The sequence below is a fragment of the Ciconia boyciana genome, chromosome 3 (genome assembly GCF_034638445.1).
Source record: "Ciconia boyciana chromosome 3, ASM3463844v1, whole genome shotgun sequence".
Classification (NCBI taxonomy): domain Eukaryota; kingdom Metazoa; phylum Chordata; class Aves; order Ciconiiformes; family Ciconiidae; genus Ciconia; species Ciconia boyciana.
Window position 1 is genome coordinate 7,081,884 of NC_132936.1, and position 22,567 is coordinate 7,104,450.

At 43.4% G+C, this 22,567-nt stretch overlaps 1 protein-coding gene across 1 annotated transcript in view; it reads right to left on the reverse strand.

Moving 5' to 3' along the window:
- The window catches only part of ADGRF5 (adhesion G protein-coupled receptor F5), a 37,524-nt gene extending 15,327 nt beyond the window's left edge, over nucleotides 1-22,197 (reverse strand). The window contains exons 1-10 of the mRNA XM_072855570.1: nucleotides 22,122-22,197; nucleotides 13,337-13,467; nucleotides 11,052-11,112; nucleotides 8,854-9,024; nucleotides 7,344-7,523; nucleotides 4,701-4,828; nucleotides 4,173-4,231; nucleotides 3,355-3,497; nucleotides 2,355-2,567; nucleotides 825-1,058 (exon numbers count right to left, since the gene is read on the reverse strand). Of these exons, the coding sequence (XP_072711671.1) occupies nucleotides 825-1,058; nucleotides 2,355-2,567; nucleotides 3,355-3,497; nucleotides 4,173-4,231; nucleotides 4,701-4,828; nucleotides 7,344-7,523; nucleotides 8,854-9,024; nucleotides 11,052-11,112; nucleotides 13,337-13,467; nucleotides 22,122-22,197 (1,396 nt within the window). The remainder of the gene's footprint in view (nucleotides 1-824; nucleotides 1,059-2,354; nucleotides 2,568-3,354; nucleotides 3,498-4,172; nucleotides 4,232-4,700; nucleotides 4,829-7,343; nucleotides 7,524-8,853; nucleotides 9,025-11,051; nucleotides 11,113-13,336; nucleotides 13,468-22,121) is intronic.
- Between the last annotated feature and the right edge of the window lie 370 nt (nucleotides 22,198-22,567).

The following is a 22,567-nucleotide window of genomic DNA, read 5'->3' on the forward strand; positions in this document are numbered from 1 at the left end:
TATCTCTGCAAGCACTGCTGCACACCAGTACCTGTCCCCTGTGACTGTGCACATGAGCTTTGAAGGTTTTCTCTCATTTTGCTGTCCTGCTTTCCGCTAAATTTCATTTATAACAATATACAGTTAATCCATACCCATGATATATTAAGAGGGCAATAGGCTGTTTATGACTATGGTTCATAGACAGTTATGAGTGTTTCTATTGATGTTATTTTGTAACTCTTTGTAACACATTTACTTGGCGCTTTATTAACTCTTTATATTCATATTATAAGCAAAGTCTTATGGGATGCCACTGACTCAACTGGCATGTGATGTATCACAACTACAGGTGGAGAGGGAAACTGTGCACTCAGTATTTAGCTATGCTGCAGCTGTTGCAAAGTGTAGCACCTGCCTCTCTGGATTGCCAAATGTCAGTATGTGGCATGCAGAAGCTTTCATACCCCATGGGTGATTCTGGGGACAGTAGTAGAGACTGATGCACTTAGCCTTGCTCTCAAAACTAGACAATGCAGAAATAAGCTTTTTGGAAAAACTCGGTATGATGCTGGTCCAGGCAGCTTTTTCCATCCAGGATGGCACAATTTTAAGCATCAATGTCTGCACAGTGCATGGAGATGCCCAGAATCCCACTGGCACATGCACAACATGTATGGAGTCTGTACCACGCTGTCCATCCATTGTCCTTCCCACATACACACACCTTTGGAGGGTACCCTGTATTCATCCTAGGACTTGGCCTCTGGGGTAGCCAATTAGGAGGAGATCTTTGAAGAACAAACAAACCTAGCAGGTGAAAGACAATCTTTTGTTACTCTTACCTGTAATATTGATTACTCCATTTACTTTCCAGTCAGCAGTAAGCGATGGTAAGTGTCTGTCAATACAACAGGACAGCAGAGGACTGTTTGTCTGTATTTCAGGACTGTTGCATGTAACATTCGTGTCATTTAGGTTTGGAGTGATGTATAGCGAAGAGACTGCTATTGTTTTCATGGCGTTGTATATCAGTGTGTGAAACTGATTGCTGTTTGTGAAAGTGCACCTATAGGAACCTGTAAAGCATAGGCAATATCTTAACACTGAGAACACATTTTTCTGTTTTTTTCTCTACATTTGGAGTTAGGAGCTGGGAGCTACTTCCACACCTAGTTTTCACATCTCCCTGCTCTGCAGTGGCTCTGCTACTTGCTAATCAAAATGTACTCTCAGGTCATCTGCAGTATGCTTTCTGCAGACTTCTGGTGCCCAATGTATCCAGATTAGGCAGCTTCAGTGTTGATAGGTACTTGAGAAGAGACCAGCACTCTGGGACTGAAATACTTAAAATCTGGCTAAGCTGGTGTTTTTGGGTTCTGTATATTGCCCATAGTCCACATGGCAGCAATATATCATGGTAAGAATTTAGACTGACTGTGCGAGAGTTTCCTACACTGAATGGGTGAGAGATAGGTGCCCAGAGTGGACTCCACAAGAGCTGGCACTCTGAGTATAGGCACGTACGCTGCTCAGAAGGTATTGCCAAAGAGAGCAGAGTATTTATCAGCCATTTTCTCAGGCATTTGTCCCCTGGATGCAGCCAGGCTTCCTTTTAAAATTGGCAATCAGAGGTCCAAATTTCCTTCATACTTTAGGTATGTGGGTTCCCCTTCCTCATTGGGGTAGCCAAGTGAGTAGGCCACTTACATAGGAGTGGAGACACCAAGGTTCAGGGCATCCTTAGCCCAAAGAAGTTTGGACCCTTGACTCCTACCTTGCGTATGCGTGCCCAAATACCTGGTCACAGGCTACCCTTTTTGAAGTTCAGTGTAAAATTCATGGTCCAAAGAGAAGAACTGAGTGGGAGCTTGAGTCAAACTCTGATAATACATGGTAATTCCCCTGATAACTCCTGCCAGCAAAATGCCGCCAATTCACCTGTTTCTGATTTTCAAGAAGCCCTAAACATGAACACATGAAAAACTGTAACTCTGAGTTCTGATTAGTTAGGTTATGTTTGCAAAGGGGGCAAGGACCATCAAGGACAAATTCAACCACAGCCTCACGTTACCACACCAAAAGGGTGGGAAGGCCTTACAGCCATGTAGTCACTGCTGTCTGCTGTGATATGGCAGTGAAGCCTGGCACTGAGAATACCCAGGCCTGTATAGTCACTTCAGGCAGTTCACATCTTACTGGCAATGCCAGCCAGTATGTAGATAATTAAAGAAAAAAAAAACACCAGAAAATTATGAGGGACAGTGTATTTTTCACATTTACTCTAGGAAAAATGCAGTCACTGCATTCCTCTCTGCTTTTTATAGAACTAGCTGCTGTTTTACATCTGCTGTTTTGAGGATAGAAAATCATACCAGAATTCTCCATTGTAATGTTCCTAATTTTAAGAATTGACTTTGAGGTTCTCTGTGAAACTCTTCTCTCCATCGGATACCAGAAGCTGGGTGAGATTATCTTATCACAGTGATACCAGGTCACATTCTCAGATGGTGAATTTATCTCACAGATTAGAGTTACTGTATCCCCTTCAAAAATGTCTGCAGGACTCACAGTGAAGTTTGTCTGATCTGGGAAGACAAAGAGCAACATTCTGCATTATTGTCATTTCAGCTCACGTCTATATGGTGTCTTTCATCTCATGGGAATCCTAGGTGCTTCACAACTAATATGCACTCAGCATCAGTTGCAGGGCATTACCCCTGATACAAGCTATGCAATTTTCCCACAACATATTCTTCTACTGTCTTTGTCAGCCAAAGATCCCAGAAGGTTTTATGCAGAAAGCCAGAAATATTATCACCACCACTACTTTCTAAGTAGATAAACTGGGAGGAGAAGCAACCAGGTTGAAGTAATCCTCTGAGACAGACAATCGAGCGCTCAGTGCACTGAGAGTGCAGCACTTGATCAGGCAACTGAATTGTAACACACTGTCCAGCAGAAACATGGAAAATGTGCCAAGGAAGCCAGGGGGACCCTGTTCTCATGTAAACTGCAAGAGGCTTTTGTTTTGTTTGAAGAAGTGAGAAGTGCTGGCAGCCTGCTATGCTAAGAGACGTCTCAGTTCTGGAGGTGAACTTAAGGGTATTCAATCTCTCTCCCATGGAGAGACTGCATCAGGGTTCAGCAGAGTAGCTGGAAAGATTTGGTTTTCTGTGGGAGGTACTGCGTGCATGGTCATCTCATGTAAGTCCTAAGTTTTGGTGGCACAGGCTGAAATGAAACAGCCAGAGAAATAAATGTTTTTTGAAGGTCCAGTACCAAATAATCAACAGTATAAGGTGGCTACATGGTTCAGGCTAGAAATACTAAAGTAAAGGTTGAAGGAAAATGCTGAGAGAGCTTTAAACTTACTAGTTATTTCCGTTGTGAAGGTAGCTTGGTTTAGCAGGTAAGGTGCATCTAGAAACTGTGGTACAATTTTGTTGGAATTTGCTATCTGATCAAAGCTTGCTGCTCCTGCTTTTACTTCGTAGTTCACATAAACACTTCCAGGGCTAAACAGATACAAGAATGAGAGAAGCACCAGAATTAAATATCCTTGCATATTAGCGGTCTTCTATGTTGTGGTGACCCAGCTTTCATGGCTAGGAAGGCTTCACAGGGCTCACCTGTGAAGGCTTCTGTTGTGACTCAAGACTTGCTCTGGTATACAAGAAGATTGTGCTACAGCTCTTCCCAAAGTAAGAACACCTTTATGTGACATCTCCTTCATCTGCTGTCTATTTCTAGTAAAATTCCCTTAGAAAACCTAAAATACAGCTGCATTTAAATATTTGTGGACTTAAGTAATGTCTCTTTTATCCATATCCAATGTTATATCTAGAGTCAATGTACTAATCCATCTTCCTGATGACCTAGGAAATGCTGTTAGGTTTACTTGCATCCTTTTCCCCTTTTGGGTGGAATTCAGTCTTTCCTACAAAAGGCTTTCATCCAGATGGAGGATGATTATGTTTCTTGGACTTTTGCACAGTAGTGAATTTTACCTTTAATCCTATTTCCATGCTAATAGTTGGGCTTTCCTTTGCAGCTATTATACTATTATTCAGTATGTATATACTGGGCATGGGTTCTAGTCAGAGTGAATGTAGTCTTTGCTGACTGGTGTCTCCTTGAGACTGGACAGAAAGATTTGTGTCTTCCAGGAAAAAATGAAATTGTTTACTTACCTGAAACCAGTTACTGTTGCCGATACAAAGCCTGGTAAACATCTGTAGCTAGCATTAAACTGTAAACAAAGACATATTACATGACATAAGTCCTCTGTATATTACTCTAGCATGCTTAAAATAGGAAACTCTCCAACATTGAAGTTAGTAAAGGCAGGTAGCAGATCTGATAGAACAGGCCTGGTGCTCTCTGCACTGTCATGGCATAAATTTATGTTGATGTTTTCATTCTATGTGTGCTCATGTGCATTTAACCTGGGACCAATAATGTGATTTTTTTTTCATGCTTTTGATGCAAAAGATTCCTAAATACTTCTCTGTCAGCCAGCATATTAAAATAAATGGGAATATTGTCATTGCCTTTCAATGGAGGTCAGCTTTGGCCCACTTTGTAGCTACCACTGCTGCATACTTCACAGCTCCCCACAAAGATGGTGACAGTGCACCCTATTCCCCAGACACTTATGGTAAATACCGTATTTCTTAGAGGGCTTTCTACCTTCAGAGATGGAAAACTAAAGTCATTACCGCTTTTTCAAGGTCAGATTTGTATTTTTTGTATAAGTCAGAAGAAGAATTCCCAAGAGCATCCGAGAAGTTTGTGTCGAGTCTGACTGACATACTCATTACAATGAGCTCTCCCATACCACATGAGTCTGTAAGGAAAAGCATAAAAATAAATGTAAAAATAATCAAAAGCAATGCTTACAAAATGCTTTCTTAGCTTTTTCTTCTAACTTAATCATAGAATCTTAGAATCATATAATGGTTTGGGTTGGAAGAGACCTTTAAAGATCATCCAGTCCAACCCCCCTGCCATGGGCAGAGACATCCAACCTGACCTTGAACACTTCCAATGATGGGGCATCCATAATCTCTCTGGGCAACCTGTTCCAGTGTCCACCACCCTCATCATAATTTCTTCCTTATGTCCAATCTAAATCTACCCTCTTTCAGTTTAAAACAGTTGCCCCTTGTCCTGTCACTATAGGTTCTGGTAAAAAGTCTCTCTCCATCTTTCTTATAAGCCCCCTTTAAGTACTGAAAGGCTGCAATAAGGTCTCCCCAGAGCCTTCTCTTCTCCAAGCTGAACAACCCCAGCTCTCTCAGCCTTTCCTTCATAGGAGAGGTGTTCCAGCCCTCTGACCATTTTCACGGCCCTCCTCTGGACCTGCTTGAGCATGTCCATGTCTTTCTTGTGCTGGGGACCCCAGAGCTGGATGCAGTACTGCAGGTGGGGTCTCACCAGAGCAGAGCAGAGGGGTAGAATCACCTCCCTTGACCTGCTGGCCATGCTTCTTTTGATGCAGCCCAGGGTATAGTTGGCTTTCTGAGCTGCAAGCTCACATTGCTGGCTCATGTCCAGTTTTCATCCACCAGTATCTCCAAGTCCTTCTCCACAGGGCTGCTCTCAATCCCTTCACCCCCCAGCCTGTACTGGGGATTGCCCTGACCCAGGTGCAGGACCTTGCACTTGGCCTTGTTGAACTTCATGAGGTTCACACAGGCCCACTCCTCGAGTGGTCAAAGTCCCTCTGGACGGCATCCCTTCCCTCTGGTGAATCAACTGCACCACTCAGCTTGGTGTCATCTGCAAACGTGCTGAAGGTGCACTCAATCCCACTGTCTATGTCATTGATGAAGATATTAAATAGTACAGATCCTTGAGGACATCACTTGTGACTGGCTTCCACTTGGATGTTGAGCCATTGACTATAACTCTTTGGATGTGGCCATCCAGCCAGTTCTTTATCCATCTAACAGGCCATCTGTCAAACCCGTATGTCTTCAATTTAGCAGCAAGAATGTTGTCGGGGGATCGTATCAAAGGCCTTACACAAGTCTAGATAGATAGATGACATCTGTAGCTCTTACCTTGTCCCCTGATGCAGTCATTCCATCCTATAAGACCACTAGATTAGTCAGGCACAATTTGCCCTTGGTGAAGCCAGTCTAATCCTAAATCCAAATCTTACAATTTACCAAGATTCATCTGTATAATAGGAACGTTGGGATTCTCCTAGTTTTCTACATCTAATTTAGATGCCTGGGATCTGCTAGATATCTAGACTCCCTCTCCAGTTGATGCAAAGCTGTAGACACCTTCAAAAGGTGATACATTTAGAAGGTGATAAACAGCTACAGTTGCTACATTGCTCCAGTTATAGAGAGTTTTGATGAATAACTTTGATCAGATACTTAACTTTTACATAGTGAAAGTTACACAGGATGAATCTCCACCTATGTTTCACTGAAATGATTGGAAAAATCCTCATTGACTTTGTGAGGGTAATATCCTCAGTGAAGACCCATCAATGGGCACAAAACCCATAAAATGCTTAGAGAAGTAATGGAATTTTCTAAGCTGGATCCATTTAAGGACATGTCCATACCATGCAGTGGAGGAGCATTGTACCCAGGGCCCTGGACTTCTAAGGAGTGTGCAACTTCCACATGGAAGAGATACTAGCTCTAGTCCTGGGAATAGTATAGCAGTATTGATATAGGGCTGCCCTGTGATAAAAGCATTGCCTCTAACCACAGTTGATTAGAACAGGCATGCTGACAGCACTGGACTGCTTCCAGCTCTAGGGCTGCCTCTGGGTATTTCTGCATGCTGCCCCATCACAAATCAGAGGCAGAGCCTCATGGGGGTTTGTCTTGGATTGCAGAGACAACAGGTAGTGCTCCACCCCAGTGCTGCCAAGCCTAAGTGTCCAGTCATCAGTCAGGCTCCTAAAAACTCATGGGCACCTTGTCATGAGAGTCATGAAATAAAACCAAATAAAAGATACACGCTGGGGGTTTTTGTTCCTTCTCTTCTCTTGAGCACTATGGCACAATTTGGTCACATTTGTAAGTTCCTCTGTTGAAAAGCTGATGAGATGACACTTTCTTTGCTTAGTGGAAGCTGAAAGTCCCAGAGGCATGTGAGTGATTCCAGGAGCTGGGGCTCCAGTATGGCACTAAATATCTGCAAGTACTTGCGTCAAGGTGGACCCACATCACAAAGATAAGAGCTCTAGACTGTCTCTACAGACTTTCCACATTCATAGGCAATGTGGTAGCGAGCTCAGTCCTGACGTGCTGCTTTTTCACACCTTTAACACTATTCTGTCTTCTAACCAGTATACGAGTTGTACAATGAAGTTCAGCACTGTTTCTCCTTACCTTCAGTCTGAGGCTCACAGTAAGGCCCGTAGAAAGGCATTTCCTTCATGTAGCCGCAGGGCAGGTCAGGTGCTACGCTGACAGAAGGGCAGGTTATCAAGTCACTGCACACCGCACTTGGCCAGGCATATCCATTTTCACAAGAACAACAGCTATTGTTCTCACCACTGGGCACACAGACTAGTGTCAGACAGACAGACAAATACTATGAGAATGGTAAAATGGGGCATAACGTATTGCATGATATATATTTTTCCTGATGTATCTTTATGCCAGTGATCTCAACTAAATGTTGCCCTTCTTGTGAGTTCACCTGAACGATGCAAACATGATGATCTGATGCCTTGCAAATCTTACTGTACTAATTATAAATGACTAACCAGAAATGGGAACCAGACTAGTACAGGGATAAGTCTGATTAATTACTTTTAAGTAATTGAATGGAGATGTGAAGCCTGATACTAAAAATTTAGCTGGCATATTGCCCAGGGTCCTATGATAGTTTTCAGATTGGATATTTCTATATTGCCTGGGCTGAAAGCAAACGTATAGGCTTTTAAAGACTGTAAGAGCATGTAATGGTCATTCAAAGTCCCGCTGGCTAGTGACGTGCTGTGTTATTCTGACTATCCTGACAGATGCTGCATGAGAGAGGGTAACATTATCACCAAGTGCTTTAAAGACATATATTGTCTCTAATAAAAAAAACCAAACAAACAACAAAACACTTCACTGTGTAAGTTTTTCTGCTCTTAATGTGCCATTGGCAAAGTAAGATATTAACAAAGTGATTTTCACACGTTGCATGTGACCCCGAAGGTCTTTAAAAGATCCATTTGCGTGTTGTTTTGAGAACCGATGAACACTTCCTTTCACTGCTTTATGGAACAGTGATAAGGTACCAGATCTCCTCCTCTACTGTTGTAAATGCTTGGTGTGTTTGTATATCCTCTGCTCTACTAGTTACTTGGATGTGATGTTGCACAACCACAACTCATGTAATAAAACCTGTCTGATATCTTGCCCGGTAAGAATACGTTTAGTGAGTTATATCAGGAAAAGACTGCGTTTCATGCAGCCTGTCTCTGTCAGGGTCAGACTACAGCCTCTTACGGCGATTTACATTCCAAATGCAAGTGGAGGGAAGTAAACAGTCTGATAACCGCTGTTGCAGCTTCCTGAAACTTGAAAGTAACTCAGACTGCTTGTTAGTCAAACTGGAGCAAAATCCTTTGGCTCAGGCTTCCTCTGGCTTTGTCCCTTCCTTAGGAAAAGAAAAGCATTCAGGGTTATTCCTAATGCCAACATTATATAAAGAGGAGTGGTGGGATGCAGATAACAAAACCTGCTGTTGTGTGCTAGAGCTTCAGTCTTGTTGGGTCTTTCAGTAGGCAGCAGAGACAGTTCAGTTTTGCTGATTTCTAAGCATGATGGCTGGTAAAACTGGGAGAGATCAAAGACTGGGAAAAAAGCACATCACCCAGAATATAAAAATAAATAACCAACCCACCTGTTGTAATGTTGATGTTTGAAACTGTCATTTCTACATTTGAAATATTTGTTGAAACTGGAAGATTAAGGTTTTTGAAATACTCTTTGATTGGCTCCAGAAAAGATGAATCCGTAAGGCTTACTTCAATGTCAACGGTGTACTCCAGAGGGGGAAGGTCAAAAGTAAGCACTGAAAGAGAAATAGCATGAGACTGCAAAGCTGTGTGTGAGGGTAGATCACAAATTGATGGCTTCCAGTTCGGCATTTGGGCTCTTTGTTGCTATTTAATGGTAGCTTAGTGTGGCATTCTGCTTCGGAAATCTTCTTGCTTCCTACTCAGCAGATATTCTGCAGGTGTTTTATCTGCTGCTTCTCTGACAAAAGCCAGATTTCTTTGGTCTCAGAGCAATAGGAAGCTGATATAAATGGCATATTATATACAGATAAAAGCTGTCTCATCCCTTCTTTCCTTTGACTCAGCAAGTGGATAGGTTGTCAACCACAGACTGAAGCCATACAGGATTACCTTGTGACCCCTGTCTTGCTAAGAGGCTTGGGGTTTTTTCTACACCGTGCATTTCAACTTGCACAGAAGCTGTGCTCATATATGTAATCGTATGGATGCCATCCAGAGGGACCTGGGCAAGCTCGAGAAGTGGGCCCATGTGAACCTCATGAAGTTCAACAAGGCCAAGTGCAGGGTCCTGCACCTGGGTCAGGGCAATCCCCAGTATCAGTACAGGCTGGGGGGTGAAGGGATTGAGAGCAGCCCTGCAGAGAAAGACTTTGGGGTACTGGTGGATGAAAAGCTGGACATAAGCCAGCAATGTGTGCTTGCAGCCCAGAAGGCCAACGGTATCCTGGGCTGCACCAAAAGAAGCGTGGCCAGCAGGTCGAGGGAGGTGATTCTGCCCTTCTACTCTGCTCTGGTGAGACCCCACCTGCAGTACTGCATCCAGCTCTGGGGTCCCCAGCACAAGAAAGACGTTGACCTCTTGGAGTGGGTCCAGAGGAGGGCCACAAAAATTATCAGAGGAATGGAACACCCCTCCTATGAAGGAAAGGCTGAGAGAGTTGGGGTTGTTCAGCTTGGAGAAGAAAAGGTTCTGGGGAGACCTTACTGCAGCCTTTCAGTACTTAAAGGGGGCTTATAAGAAAGATGGGGACAAACTTTTTAGCAGGGCCTGTTGTATAGGACAAGGGGTCATGGTTTTAAAGTAAAAGAGGGTAGATTTAGACTAGAAACAAGGAAGAAATTTTTTACAATGAGGGTGGTGAAACACTGGCACAGGTTGCCCAGAGAGGTGGTTGATGCCCCATCCCTGGAAACATTCAAGGTCAGGTTGGACAGGGCTCTAAGCAACCTGATCTAGTTGAAGATGTCCCTGTTCATTGCAGGGGAGTTGGACTAGATGACCTTCAAAGGTCCCTTCCAACCCAAACTATTCTATGATTCTATGTCAATCTCTGACCAGGCAAAAGTTTCCACCTCTTTTGTTTGTCCCTTTACTACTGTACTGGTTTTGGCTGGAGTAGAGTTAAATTTCTTCACAGTAGCTTGTATGGGGCTATGTTTTGGATTTGTGCAGAAAACAGTGTTGATAACACAACGTTTTAGTTATTGTGGAACAGTGCTTACACAGCATCGAAGCTTTCTTTTTCCTGCTATGTCCTCCCAGCAACTAGGCTGGGGGTGCACAAGAAGCTGGAAGGGGACACAGCCAGGACAGCTGACCCCAACTGACCCATATGATGTCACACACCATATGACCTGGAGTGTGACGTCCACACCATATGATGTCACGTTCAGCAATAAAAGCTGGGGGAAGAAGAAGGAAGGGGGGGACGTTCAGAGTGATGGCGTTTGCCTTCCCAAGTAACCGTTATGTGTGGTGGAGCCCTGCTTTCCTGGAGATGGCTGAACACCTGCCTGCCCATGGGAAGGAGTGAATGAATGCCTTGTTTTGCTTTACCAATTAAACTGTCTATCTCAACCCATGAGTTTTCTCAGTTTTACCCTTCCGATTCTGTCCCCCATCCCACTGGGGGAGACTGAGCGAGAAGCTGTGTGGTGCTTAGCTGCTGGCTGGGGTTAAACCACAACTACTCCCCCTTGATGATCGCAGTTCAGTACCTCAGGAGATGCTGTCCCCAGTAGTGATTTCACCTTTGGCTTACTAGAAACCTGCTCTGTTACCATATGTTTGTGTACGTACTGTTTCGCTTCTGTCTTTGCATCTCTGACTGGAAGCTTTCCTCTCCTAGCACACTGTCAATCTGTGGAAAAAAGAGAGTGAAGCTCCATGAAAAAACAAAGTGATGGTTTAGCTGCTGTTGTTGGCGTGAAATAATTAGTGAAGAAAATACCAGCATAGATAATTTTTTTCCCTCCACTGATCTTTGCCCCTGCCTGCCCCCTTTTCCTCTTTAAACAGAATATTTATATCTTCCAAGCAGGGAAATGTTAAACACCAGCAGAGAGATGTACTGAGTTTTCAGGTGTCTCTTTGCATATGTCTGCAAGGCAATTGTCTCAGCTTAGCAGAAATTCTGTGTCTGAGCTGCAGACCGGCTGTGGGGTTGATGCAGTGCTCTCAGTCCTGGGCCAGCCTTGCAAACTGCCTGGGAGATGCCACTCACCCTTTGAATCCAGAAGTGGACTCATATTACCCTTTCCTCTTTGCTCTGAGCTTCCAGCTCTGCAGCAGCAAAGCCAGCCTAAATAGGAGTAGAAAGGGGATTGAAATGTCTTGGCTCCAGCTCAGGTGTCAGGTCAGCTATTTTGTGGGCCATCAGTAGCACACAGCTGACCAGGGCAGTGGTGGCACAATTTCAGTATGACTGGGTTCACGCAGGGTGCAGCCAAGTGAGATGTAGACCATCTTATTTTTTTAATCATGCCCTAAAAATACATTGGCACCACAGTTAGCAAGAATGGCTAAAGAATAAGTAACGACACAGGCAGGAAATCTGCAGCTTTGCCAGTTTCTTGAGTCCTACTGAAATCTTTGTTTACAGAAAGGGTGAATAGCTTGGCAACTCTTAAGTCATCTCTTTACATAAAGGAACCATCTGGTGTGTGATTAGAGCTGGGCTTCGTATCGCAGCTGCGCTGGTAGTGAAGAGCCCAAGGTGCATTGGCATTTTTGCACTGCTAGGGATACCACCTTTCACCTTAGAGGTTAGCTGCAAAAGTTACCAAAAGCCCACTGTGATCCACTTCTTCCCCCAAGTTTGGTCTCAGTGGTTTCCTTTTTTAATTATTCTCCCAAACAACTACAGGGTATTGCTATGTTGTTAAATACTTCCCATATTTCACACCATTAAATGATGACTCATTTGCAGGATCAACCATGGATCAACGATGCTAAAAAATAAAGCGTTACTCTTTTCATGAAAACGCCTAAGTGCTGAGCTGGAGACAGTTTGAAAAAAACAGAGCAAACAAGATACTTGGTCACTATTAGACATCTGCCAAAGGGCAGACGGCACTGCTGGAACCAGCTATATATTGGTTTGCCAGACAGGGGATGGTAGCAGAAACAGCTTAAGGAGTTACCACCTTCCTCTTCACCTCTCCTTGCCTTTTTTCAACCTGCTCGAAAAAGCCCATTGTGTTTTGGTCAGTCCATCAGAACTAAGGTCCCTGTGGTGCTAGGGGCTGAATATAGATGTTAGAATCTGTTTTGCCTTGATAGGGTTCATAATGTAGAAGACAAAAGAAGTATTTTCTGGTCTAACAATAACTGTGGTAGAGTTGGTAGATTTGTAGACTAGTTTTCTTTACCAGATTATATTAACTTCCATTTGGTCAGTCCCTTTGTTTCTCTGTTCCTCTGTTGTCATTTCTAGTTAGGGACTATTTGTGCAGAAACAGTCTGTTACCAAACCCATATACAGGACAAAGCACAAAACAAATTTCCATAATTCGCACTATTGATGAAGCAGAAGAGGTATGTGAGAATTATTGAAAAAGTGGGAAACTGGAGTAAAGTCTGAGTCCAAGCACAACATCTAAACACAAGTCACTCAGGAGTGGCATTTTGGTCATGTCTACTCATGTCCTACTGTCAAGACAGTGGTGAGACTCCTGTCACCTACCTGTAAGCACCTCTGAGCCTGAGCTAGTTTTGTTGACTTATTTGGTTTCTCTCTCTCATAGGATGAGTGAATCCCATCCAGGAACAGTGCCCATGTAACTGTTACGTTGGCTTAGCTCCAGGGACAGCAATTTAAATCCCTTGCAGACTTACACAAGTGAGAAACCAGAAGTTTTGCTCAGTTCCTTCTGGAGAGGCTTTAAGACTGGGAAGCAAGAAGAGCCCAGTTCCTGGATTTCTCCATCTCTTTTACACACTGGGGAGACTCTGGATTCACTTTCCCTACCTGTCCTTATACTGACTTCCTCTAAGGTTTTGTAGATGTAAAGGAGAGCTATAGCAGCTGGGTGCTACACGCAGAGACCAAATGAAAACCAATGGGGCTGGGAAAGGATACTCACTACATATTGGATGAATGGATCAAAGTTTGAGTCCTGTGATGTCTGGCAACATGCTGTGACCAGTAGAAATAGGCAGTGGAGACCTGCAGTAATCACGGACGGCATTTTGTCCAGTGACCTTGCTGTACAGCCTGAGAGCAAAAGGAAGCAAAAAGATCAGGGGATTTTCAGCTGACTCACACAGTAGGAAATACCAGCACACTCTACAAAAACATTATGTTCAGACTTTTTCAGCACACTCTGCCTGTTCACTCCATCCAAGACAGAGCACAGAACAAGGTCTTTAATTATTCGTCTGTCACTGTCACCAGACTGTTTCCCTCATATCTCCTTTTTTTCATGTCGGCTGTACCTACTCAAAACAGAGGGAGAAAGAAATCGCTTGGAGAAAGCAGAGTCCTAAGTAGATTCCTAACAGGGACAAATGAGGTGCTAGAAATTCATCTGCCATGAGAAAAGTTGACGTTGGACCTTCAAGTATTCCTCACAGTGGTACTTGGCAAACACCCAGCCAGAACATGAGGGAATAGTTAGAAATGTTGCTGTAAGTGAGGGCCTGTCCCGTTGCAGCAGGGAGAGCTCTGCTACTGGCCATGTCCCTCTCTGGGGAGGGCTGCAGTAACATCATGGGTGCACCTAGAGATTTCTGTATGTTTGTTACCCCGTGGATAACAAGGGAAACAATGAAGAGTGATATCTCCTGGAAAACTCCATGTAATTTTGAGGTTTTAACATACATCTCCATTAATTGCACTGAAGTTAACAAGTAAATAACCTAGAATCCAAGAATACTGACATACCAGAATATAATGTGGTGCCTGAAATCAAAACGCAGAATAAACATTTTCCAGCTCATTAAGCTCATTAGCTAATTTACTCAGGCAGTAGATTGGATGATGGAACATAAAGGGAGAGGCAAAACATGCATGGACCCTTATAACAGGTGCTGACTCATTTATGCAACCAGAGGGAATAGAGAAAGGGAGCTGAACAATACATAAAAATATGTATTTTGCTATGAATATGCACTTTCGGATTATTCCTAACAAAGCACTTCCCTAGTTCCAGAATGAACAGCTAGTAGAGAGCTACAGGAAAAGGCAGAACCCAAGCAGATTGTGAAAATCATTTTAAGAAAGGAAAGCACTGAGAAAAGACTCAAGAACAGTACTGAACAGAACCTGAGTGGATAACAGCAGCTTGATTAAAATAATGAGCTTTTGTAAAATCATGATCTTTTTGTATTGAAAAGGCTGTTCATACAAACTCAGGGTTTGAAAGCCTGTGAATCACCAGGTGAAAGCAGAAAAATCAGCACCTCCTGAGATGATAATGAACATTGGCAATGGCTGCCTATTGCCACCACACTGCATAGCAGAGCTGGTGCTCCCAAGTAGACAGGGTGCTTCACTGTGACTTCCCTGCTCAAAAGAGCCCATGACAGAAAACTATAATATGAACGTGATCTGTGGTCTCACCTTGTGAATGGATAGAGGACATCAATGAGCTTATGGCCAAGCACTGTACTTGATGTCACTGACGTGGGTTTCCAGCAGGCATTTGTCAGGGTTTCTCATCAAAGGTGGTTCTTAGAGAGATTCATCTGCAGTGAGACTTCACCTGGATACTGACCTGGTTAAAAGACAGGAGGCAAAAGTAGGAAGAAATGATTTGCTTTTCCAATAGAGCGATGTCATCACCATTGCTCCACAGGAAAGTGAGTGCAAGCCTGTGTCTCACCCTCTGTTCTCAACTGATGTGGAAAAGACAGTGATTAGTGATACAACACTGTGGAAAACTTTAAATGATTGAGACTAGCAAAAGCAAAGGCTGCCCGTGAGGATCTGCATAGAGATCTCAGGATACTGAGAGACTGGGTCATGAAATCCAGCACTGATAAGTGTAAGGTAGAAAGAAATGATCCTGACATTATGTATTCTGTGATGGACTCCAAATTGACTATTACCACTCAGAAATGGGGTCTGAGGAAATGTCAACTGAACTCTGAGAGCAATTAAAAAAGGAAGATTAATTTAAAGATATTCTAGGGTAGCAACAAGGGGAAAAAAAAAGCCAAACCAGAAAACTGTGCTGTCTAGACATTTGAGCTGACCCATAAGAGCAGTATGGCTGCTGTTATGCTCCTATATAGGAATAACCAGAAAATAAGACATCTCACTGATTCAGAAAATCTTCCCACCCCACCCCAAAATCCATTTAAAAAAAGACTGTTACAGGCTTTTTTTATCCAATGGATGAATGGCTGGCAGAATTGGGGGGGTGGAGGTCAGGAAAAGGAAGCATCTCTTCATTTTCCTGGGCGTGTCCATCAGTATATCCAGCATTCTACAAAAGAGACTTTTGCTATTTTGAAGACATCATCCACTTGTGACAACCTCAAGACTTCCATGGATCTGGCTGATCTCAAGACCAAGATGGATGAAAATGGATCAAGAGAGAAACATTGCCAAGTTATAAGCTGTGACACAAGTCCTTGAGATAGTGACATGACTTAATAATAGAAACACTAACAAAACAAAGATTTCTGATAGTTTTGTATATGCAGCATATGCTCGCAGCATATGGTACAATAGCTTAATCTGTACAAAAACTTGTATTTCATTGGTAATGAGTTGATAAAACAGATAATAGAAAGGAAAAAAGGTTATTAAACAAAGTTTATGATTAAGTTAAACAGCATCTGCTACAGTTTTGCATGTATCTTTTGCACTGTTCACAAACTTGCATTCATATTCAAATGTTGTGGGTCAGCCTCTATTTTCAAATACACCCTTTGTACCACCATGTAGCTAAGACCAACTGCCCTGTTAATTGTATACATAAAAAGCCATATAGAGGACAACTCATGCAAATTAGAACCGTGCTGCTACTCAGGCTTTGATAGCTAGTCAAAAGTCCGAAAATCCCAAACCAGTATCTAGAAATCTAGAATATTAGCAAATAAATGTCAAATTGCAAATGGGAAAAATATTAATGTCCTTCTCAAGTAATGTGGCTGTTCCCCTTGTTCATTTAATGTCTTGTTGAAATAAGAATTGCTGCAAATTTTTCAGCAAGCAATTTCTCAAGTATCTATGTACCTTCTGTTGGTAAAACCAAAGCTCTGTGGACACATTCATCATTTCTCATACACACTGTCTTCTGGGAGGCAATAAGTATCTTTGACTTATAAAACCAAAGAAGAAGCTAAAGAAGAAGCTAAAGAAGAAGCTAAAGAGAGCTAAAGAAGCCCAAGTTTGCTACCGAATCTCTTTTTCTCCACAGCATTCAGGCTGAAACATGTTTAAAGTTAACTCTAAAGTGCAGAAGATTCCTAGAGGTAAATAGCAAGGTCTCACTTTAACCCAGGATCTACATGACCTCCTTTTTACTTTTTCTGTAAGTTTCTCTTTTTCATAAATGTTGCAAAATAATTACACCCTGTCTTGCAAATCCACCCAGCACAATAGTTACTATCCCATATGTTTCAGAAAATAAAGACAACACCCATAGATATAACATGGTTTACCTTCTCAGGTGATTCAAATAGAAGATCTTCTAATTAGATCCATCTTAAATGTCCTCTGCTTTCCATTACAGCCCAGGCTGCTTTGATCTCTCTCAAAGGGAAACCAAGACACAGGAACTTGTATAATTATCTGAACATGTTACTGCCCAGAAAACAAGTTGTTTCTAGAGCCTGCACTCGATTTTCAAGTGTGAGGCTGACTAGAGGTGCCACTGCAGAAAACCCACAAGGCATTTCAAGAGGGGATATTTCCTGATACCATTCATCAGGTAGTACTCATTATTTCCCCCGCATTGACCTAAGTCCCTTAGTGTGTTATCTGCAGATTACTTTATCAAGTGGACTAACTTGTTCCACCACTGTTACTCACCTGCTTTGCTCTAACAAAAGAGGGTGTTGAGGACTGAAAGCAGTAAAATAATGTTTTGTAGCTATGGCAAAGTGTTTGTGGGCTTTGACTTAAACAACAAGGGAGGAAAATCCTAAAGTTTTCCTACCTGAGCTGGCAGCATGCTTGCTGTGGGCTGGACCTGGCAGGCATTAGGGACGTGTGTTGGTGCCCTTGGAGAAGCTGCACAGAGATGCAGACCTATGGCTCTGATGGCTATTGTGGAAGGTGGGGAACAGCAGGAAATTCCCACAAACCAGGGAAAACTCTGATGTGCTATGTATGTTTCTACCTTGAACAAAATCTGGAGCCAGGAACCCACTGCGCAAACAGGGGATGTCTGTCCCAATAACAGTGGGGTCCTTGTCCATATGGTGTTTGATCACAGCTGGTTTATCAATGGAATTTGTTTCCACAGAAGCGTGTGTGAGGCAGTGACTCACTGAGCTCACGCCATGTCTGTTGAAAAGCTTGGGATTAAACTCATGTTGTGAGGGATTATTTTTCAAACAGTGATTAACTCAAGAGATAGGTCTATGGAAAGAGCTCCTGTTCCCCCAGAAACTGGAAATGGTCCCTGTGGAGATCCTGACTTCTCATAAGAAGTCCATGGGGGATGATAGCCTCATGGCGTAGGCAGATGTGCCCTGGGATCTCCAGAGCCACCATGCAGCAGCTGAAGGCCAGGTGGGACACACCAGGGCATCCCAAAAGGGCACACGTCTCCAAGGTAGACAACTGAGTCAAGCTGTAACTGCCACTCATTGTCACACCGCAGAAGGAAAACAGAAGCAAAAAAGTCAATAAGTTGACATGCCTTTACCACTTCTACACTAGTTCTCAAATTAAGGGGTTGTGACGTCAGGGCTGGTCCAGCAGTTACAACAGGGTCATGTTGCCTGCTGACACAGGCTGTTTCGGGGAACAGGAGGGATAGCTGTCATGGCAGCATTGGGCATAGTTTGGGTTGCTCTTGGTGTTACCTGTCTAAAGTAGGAGTGGTCATTTTTGTGTTACAGTGAGCTTGGACCAGGTCTTCAGTCCTCTATCAACTGTCTGTGGTGAGTGTGCTGGTTGTTCCATTTCTAACAGCCCTAAAACATGTCACAGCATTTTGCCTCTTGCTGGGTCTGAGTCATAAAACACAAAATATATGTTTAGCAAAGTTTGCCCTGCAGCCTTTGCAGGTGCCAGCATTTACTAAGGATGCGAAGGATATCACGGTATGTGACTGTAAATTTCTCTTCAGTGAGCCAACTTGAGGGTGCATTGTCCTTGGCAGCAATACAGCCTACTCCTGTTCCCTTTTCTGCAAACCTGGTCACCTACTGCTCCCCAAAATGTGGTGAGTCAGCCCTCAGCCTGCAATTCTGCAGCAGTTTTAAGGTGATAAACTGGCATGAATGAAGCCCTTGTTGCCCTTACAGCTTGTCCTCACTGTTGCAGTGACATCGGTCTGGTTTATTGCCCACTCAAGCTGGTTCAGGAATCTGAACAAGCAGAAAACCGAGGCTGTATCTACAGCACTAAATGCGACCACCTCTCTCTGCAGACAGGCTTTATGGCTGGCCTTGTGCTGGTGCCTTCCAGACCCCTCTCTGAGCCAATTTAACTCACTGTCCTTGCAGAAAACTAAACCAGCAACAAGTCGTCTAGCTTGCTTTCATCTGAGCAGGTTTAATCAGCTCAGAAAAGGGCCCAGTGAGTGCCAGGGCCAGAGCACGGAGAGGAGCACATATGTGGCCCCAGACAGGGAAGGGGGAAGGAACAGAGGTGGGCAGGAAGGTAAAGAGAAGGAGGGCTTCTTTTCTGCCCTGGCAAGCAGTTCAGCATGAGTCCATGGTCTATCCCTACAGAAACATCTGTGTCGTTTTTGCCCAGTGTTGCTCCCTCGGCTGTCTCCTTGCAAGTTTAGATAAGCAGCAGTGCCACCACAGAGGATGAGGTGAAGAGGAGGGCAGGCTTAGCTTAGACAGAGTTAGCTGTGGTGGATCCATACCTTTCACATTGCCAGCCCTTGACTGGAAAACTGATCTGATTTAAACCCTCCTCCCGCCTTTTTTTTTTGTTGTTGATGTGGCTTTCAACAATTTTAACCAACAGCACCTTGGGGTGTGGGAATGGGAAAGAATGTCAGCAAGGGGAAAGGATTCCTTAAAAGAGCATTTCTGCTCAAGACACTGTATCATCAAACTGCAGCCTAAAGATATGAGAAATCTTGGTTCACTTTGCAGGAGGTTGTGAAAATTGCACAATGTCAGAGCATTAGGTATGTAATCAGCTTGGTATGTGAGCACAGGGGGATGTCCTGATCATCCTGCTGTTTTTTCCTGTATGCATTCATCATGTACTGTCATGTCACCAGAAACTGTGAACTTCCTGGATTTTAAAGTTTCAACCCCAGAACACTTTTAGTTTAAACATCTGAGACTGCACTTAGAGAGCCATCACAGGCTCAGGAAAGCAAGCAAAAGGTGTGTTAGAGGATATCTGCTCTGAACAAGGAGCACTCATCCAAAACAAGGCAGAGCTACGTTGATCCTGTAATTCACCAGAAATGTACCGTTAAAAAAGCATGTGAACACATTTAATCTGGCATGAACACAATAGACCAGGGTAGTGTTTCCGCATAGGTGCACCCTGAGAGATGCTGTTCAGAGCAAAAGTAAATATGGAAACACCTTAGAAATGAAGTTAACAAGATACAGCCCTCTTGAGTCACCCATCTTCATTCCAGTCCTGGCTGTTAACACTCCAGTCTCATCTCTAAAATCTAACCCCAACAATTTGTCTAATCAAATCCCATTGCCACTTGTATCCCAAACTCAGAAGAAGATGGCAAAAGCTTTCAGAAGCTGGATGCAACACTGCAGGTTCTTACACCATTTGCTGTTCTTACTATTTTTGAGTCTGAAATTTGCATGGTCAGCCTCTCAGAGAAATGTGTTTTAGAAATGGAAGGACAGAGTGAATCCCAAGCATATTGGAATTAATAGGCAGATTGCTCCAAGATAAAAGGTTTTGGGGTGAATCTGGCAATGCCTAGGGCTTAATTTATTATCTCTCTCACATGACTTTATATCATTTTGCCTCCCTCAGTCTTGCAGAAGAGAATCTGGAGGGAGTCCTAGCAAATTGCTACCTAACTCCACTCAGCATAATGTTGTTGAAAATAAGGCTAATCTCATTCTGAAGTTTATTAACAAATGTTTTTAATTTAAGACCTGGAAGGTAACAAAAGTACTCAACTTGATGCTATTGATGCCTTGGCTGGAGTGCTGTGTCTGGATGTTGCTGTATTGGAGAGCATCCAAAGGAGAGCCATGTGAATGCTACAACATGAGCAGACTATGACCTTGTGAACAGGTTGAAGGTTGTTTGGTTTAGATAGGAGAAGACTCAGGTAAGGACACAATAACAGTCTGTCACTTGGTAAAGGACTGACATAAATGTTCACAGCAATTGCTGGGTGAAGATGAAGTGAAATCCCACAATCTGAAGCAAAGGTAAATGTGTTGGTGATTATGGAAAATGTGTAATTGTAAAGGTTAGAAGCACTCAATTAGGCTACCCAGGGCAGCTGCAAAGTTCCCTTCAGTGGAGTTTTTTAAGAACAGGCAATAAAATTGCTGACATGGAAGAGAGCCCTTAATTCTGCCTCCATGTAAGTTTGTGGCAATGGGGTGCCAGGTAGATTGTTTCTTGACCTCTTCCAATTACCTCTTTCTGTTTCTCTACACTGCTTCAACTTCTGTGCAATGAATGAGTTCAAAGAGACTCAGAGGAGACATGCAAGACCACTGATCTGTGTACTCAGAGCTGTGTTTGGACTTTGCTATATCCATCTTAGACAAGTTCAGGAATTCCTTTGTGGACCTCTCCAGCACAACATTCCCACTGGTTTAAGCACAGAGGAGGTGAACTGTATCTACAACCTTCTCAAGGGTTTCGCCCAAATGATATTTCCAGAGAAGGGCTCTGGTTCACACCCTCTTCTACATCAAGTCACATTTTCCATCCTTGTTTACGAAGTATATACTTTCTTTTCTTAACCTATGACTTTAAATTCCTCTGTTCATCTGTAAGCCTTCCCATGAATCGGTGATGACCTTTTTACATATTCAAACAGTCTACATGGAAAATGAAAATAATTTAGTCCCAGCTATCTGCAGATCAGGATCAAATCATACCATGACCAAGCAGGACTTCCTGCAAGAAGAAAATAACTCTGCAAAACTCATGTTTGCAAGGCCCAGTAGCCGGAATAGGAACCACTCAACCAGATAATTGGAAGCATAGAAAATGCTGCCCAGCTGAATGGCCAAATTATCACATCCTTCAAGCACTCCTAATGCTCTGAGAGCAGCAGACAGAACGTCCCATGAGCGTTTCAACATAGTCTGGACAGTATCAGCCAGCCATGGAACGTTGTCCTAATTCTCCTGGAACAGTTCACAGTTGTACTTATTGCTTGTCAGTGGAGAACAGCAATCTGCTGGATCAGTGAGGGTATTCTGACGTGAATAAGCTTTAACCGCAATAGTTATTGGCTAAGCATTAGCTAAGGGAAGGAGGAAGGTGAGAAACAGTTGGCCACATTAGCACTGTCTCGGTTGCTGGCTAGCTGTACAGCTGACCTGTCTGGGAAGCTACCAGAGTAACGCTAGACCTCTGGCCTACGTCTCTCATGGGGCTAGGTAACAAAGTTCACCTGCACTTACAGCCATTTCACTGTGTTAGGATAGGGAAGGCCTGCTGAGAACTAACTTTTCTTCAGAGTAGGTACCTCCATCTTTGGCAGGGAGATGACGCCCACATAGCTTATGGCTTCTATGCCCTTAGCAGTGTGTAGCATGGTGCAGAGATACCTGGATTGTACCAGAACCAGAAGTAATATATTGTTGGCATGCTGTATAATCCCTTGTAGTAGGGTTGGTAGCTCATGTCTAGTGGCCAGACCGCTTCTATAGACACTCTTACAGCCCTGTGGTTCATTACTTGGGTTCCCTAGATCAGGTAACCTCTGTTCACTCAGTGGGACTGGGCTTATTCCACCTTATCCTTCTGTCTGACTCCCAGATTTCCACTCTTTTGTCTCTTACAGGCAGACACATTTGCTAGCCTCTCTAAACCAGCCCAGCCATGTCTTCTTTCTAGAATCTTTGGGACAACATTTCTCATTTGATACCAGACTTAATGATGAGAAGATTTCCTGGTTCTAGATGTGTCTGAAGCACAGTGTCCAGTTCCCAGGCTCCCCAGTACAAGAGAGACATAGACATACTGGAGTGGGTCCAGCAAAGGGCCACGAAGA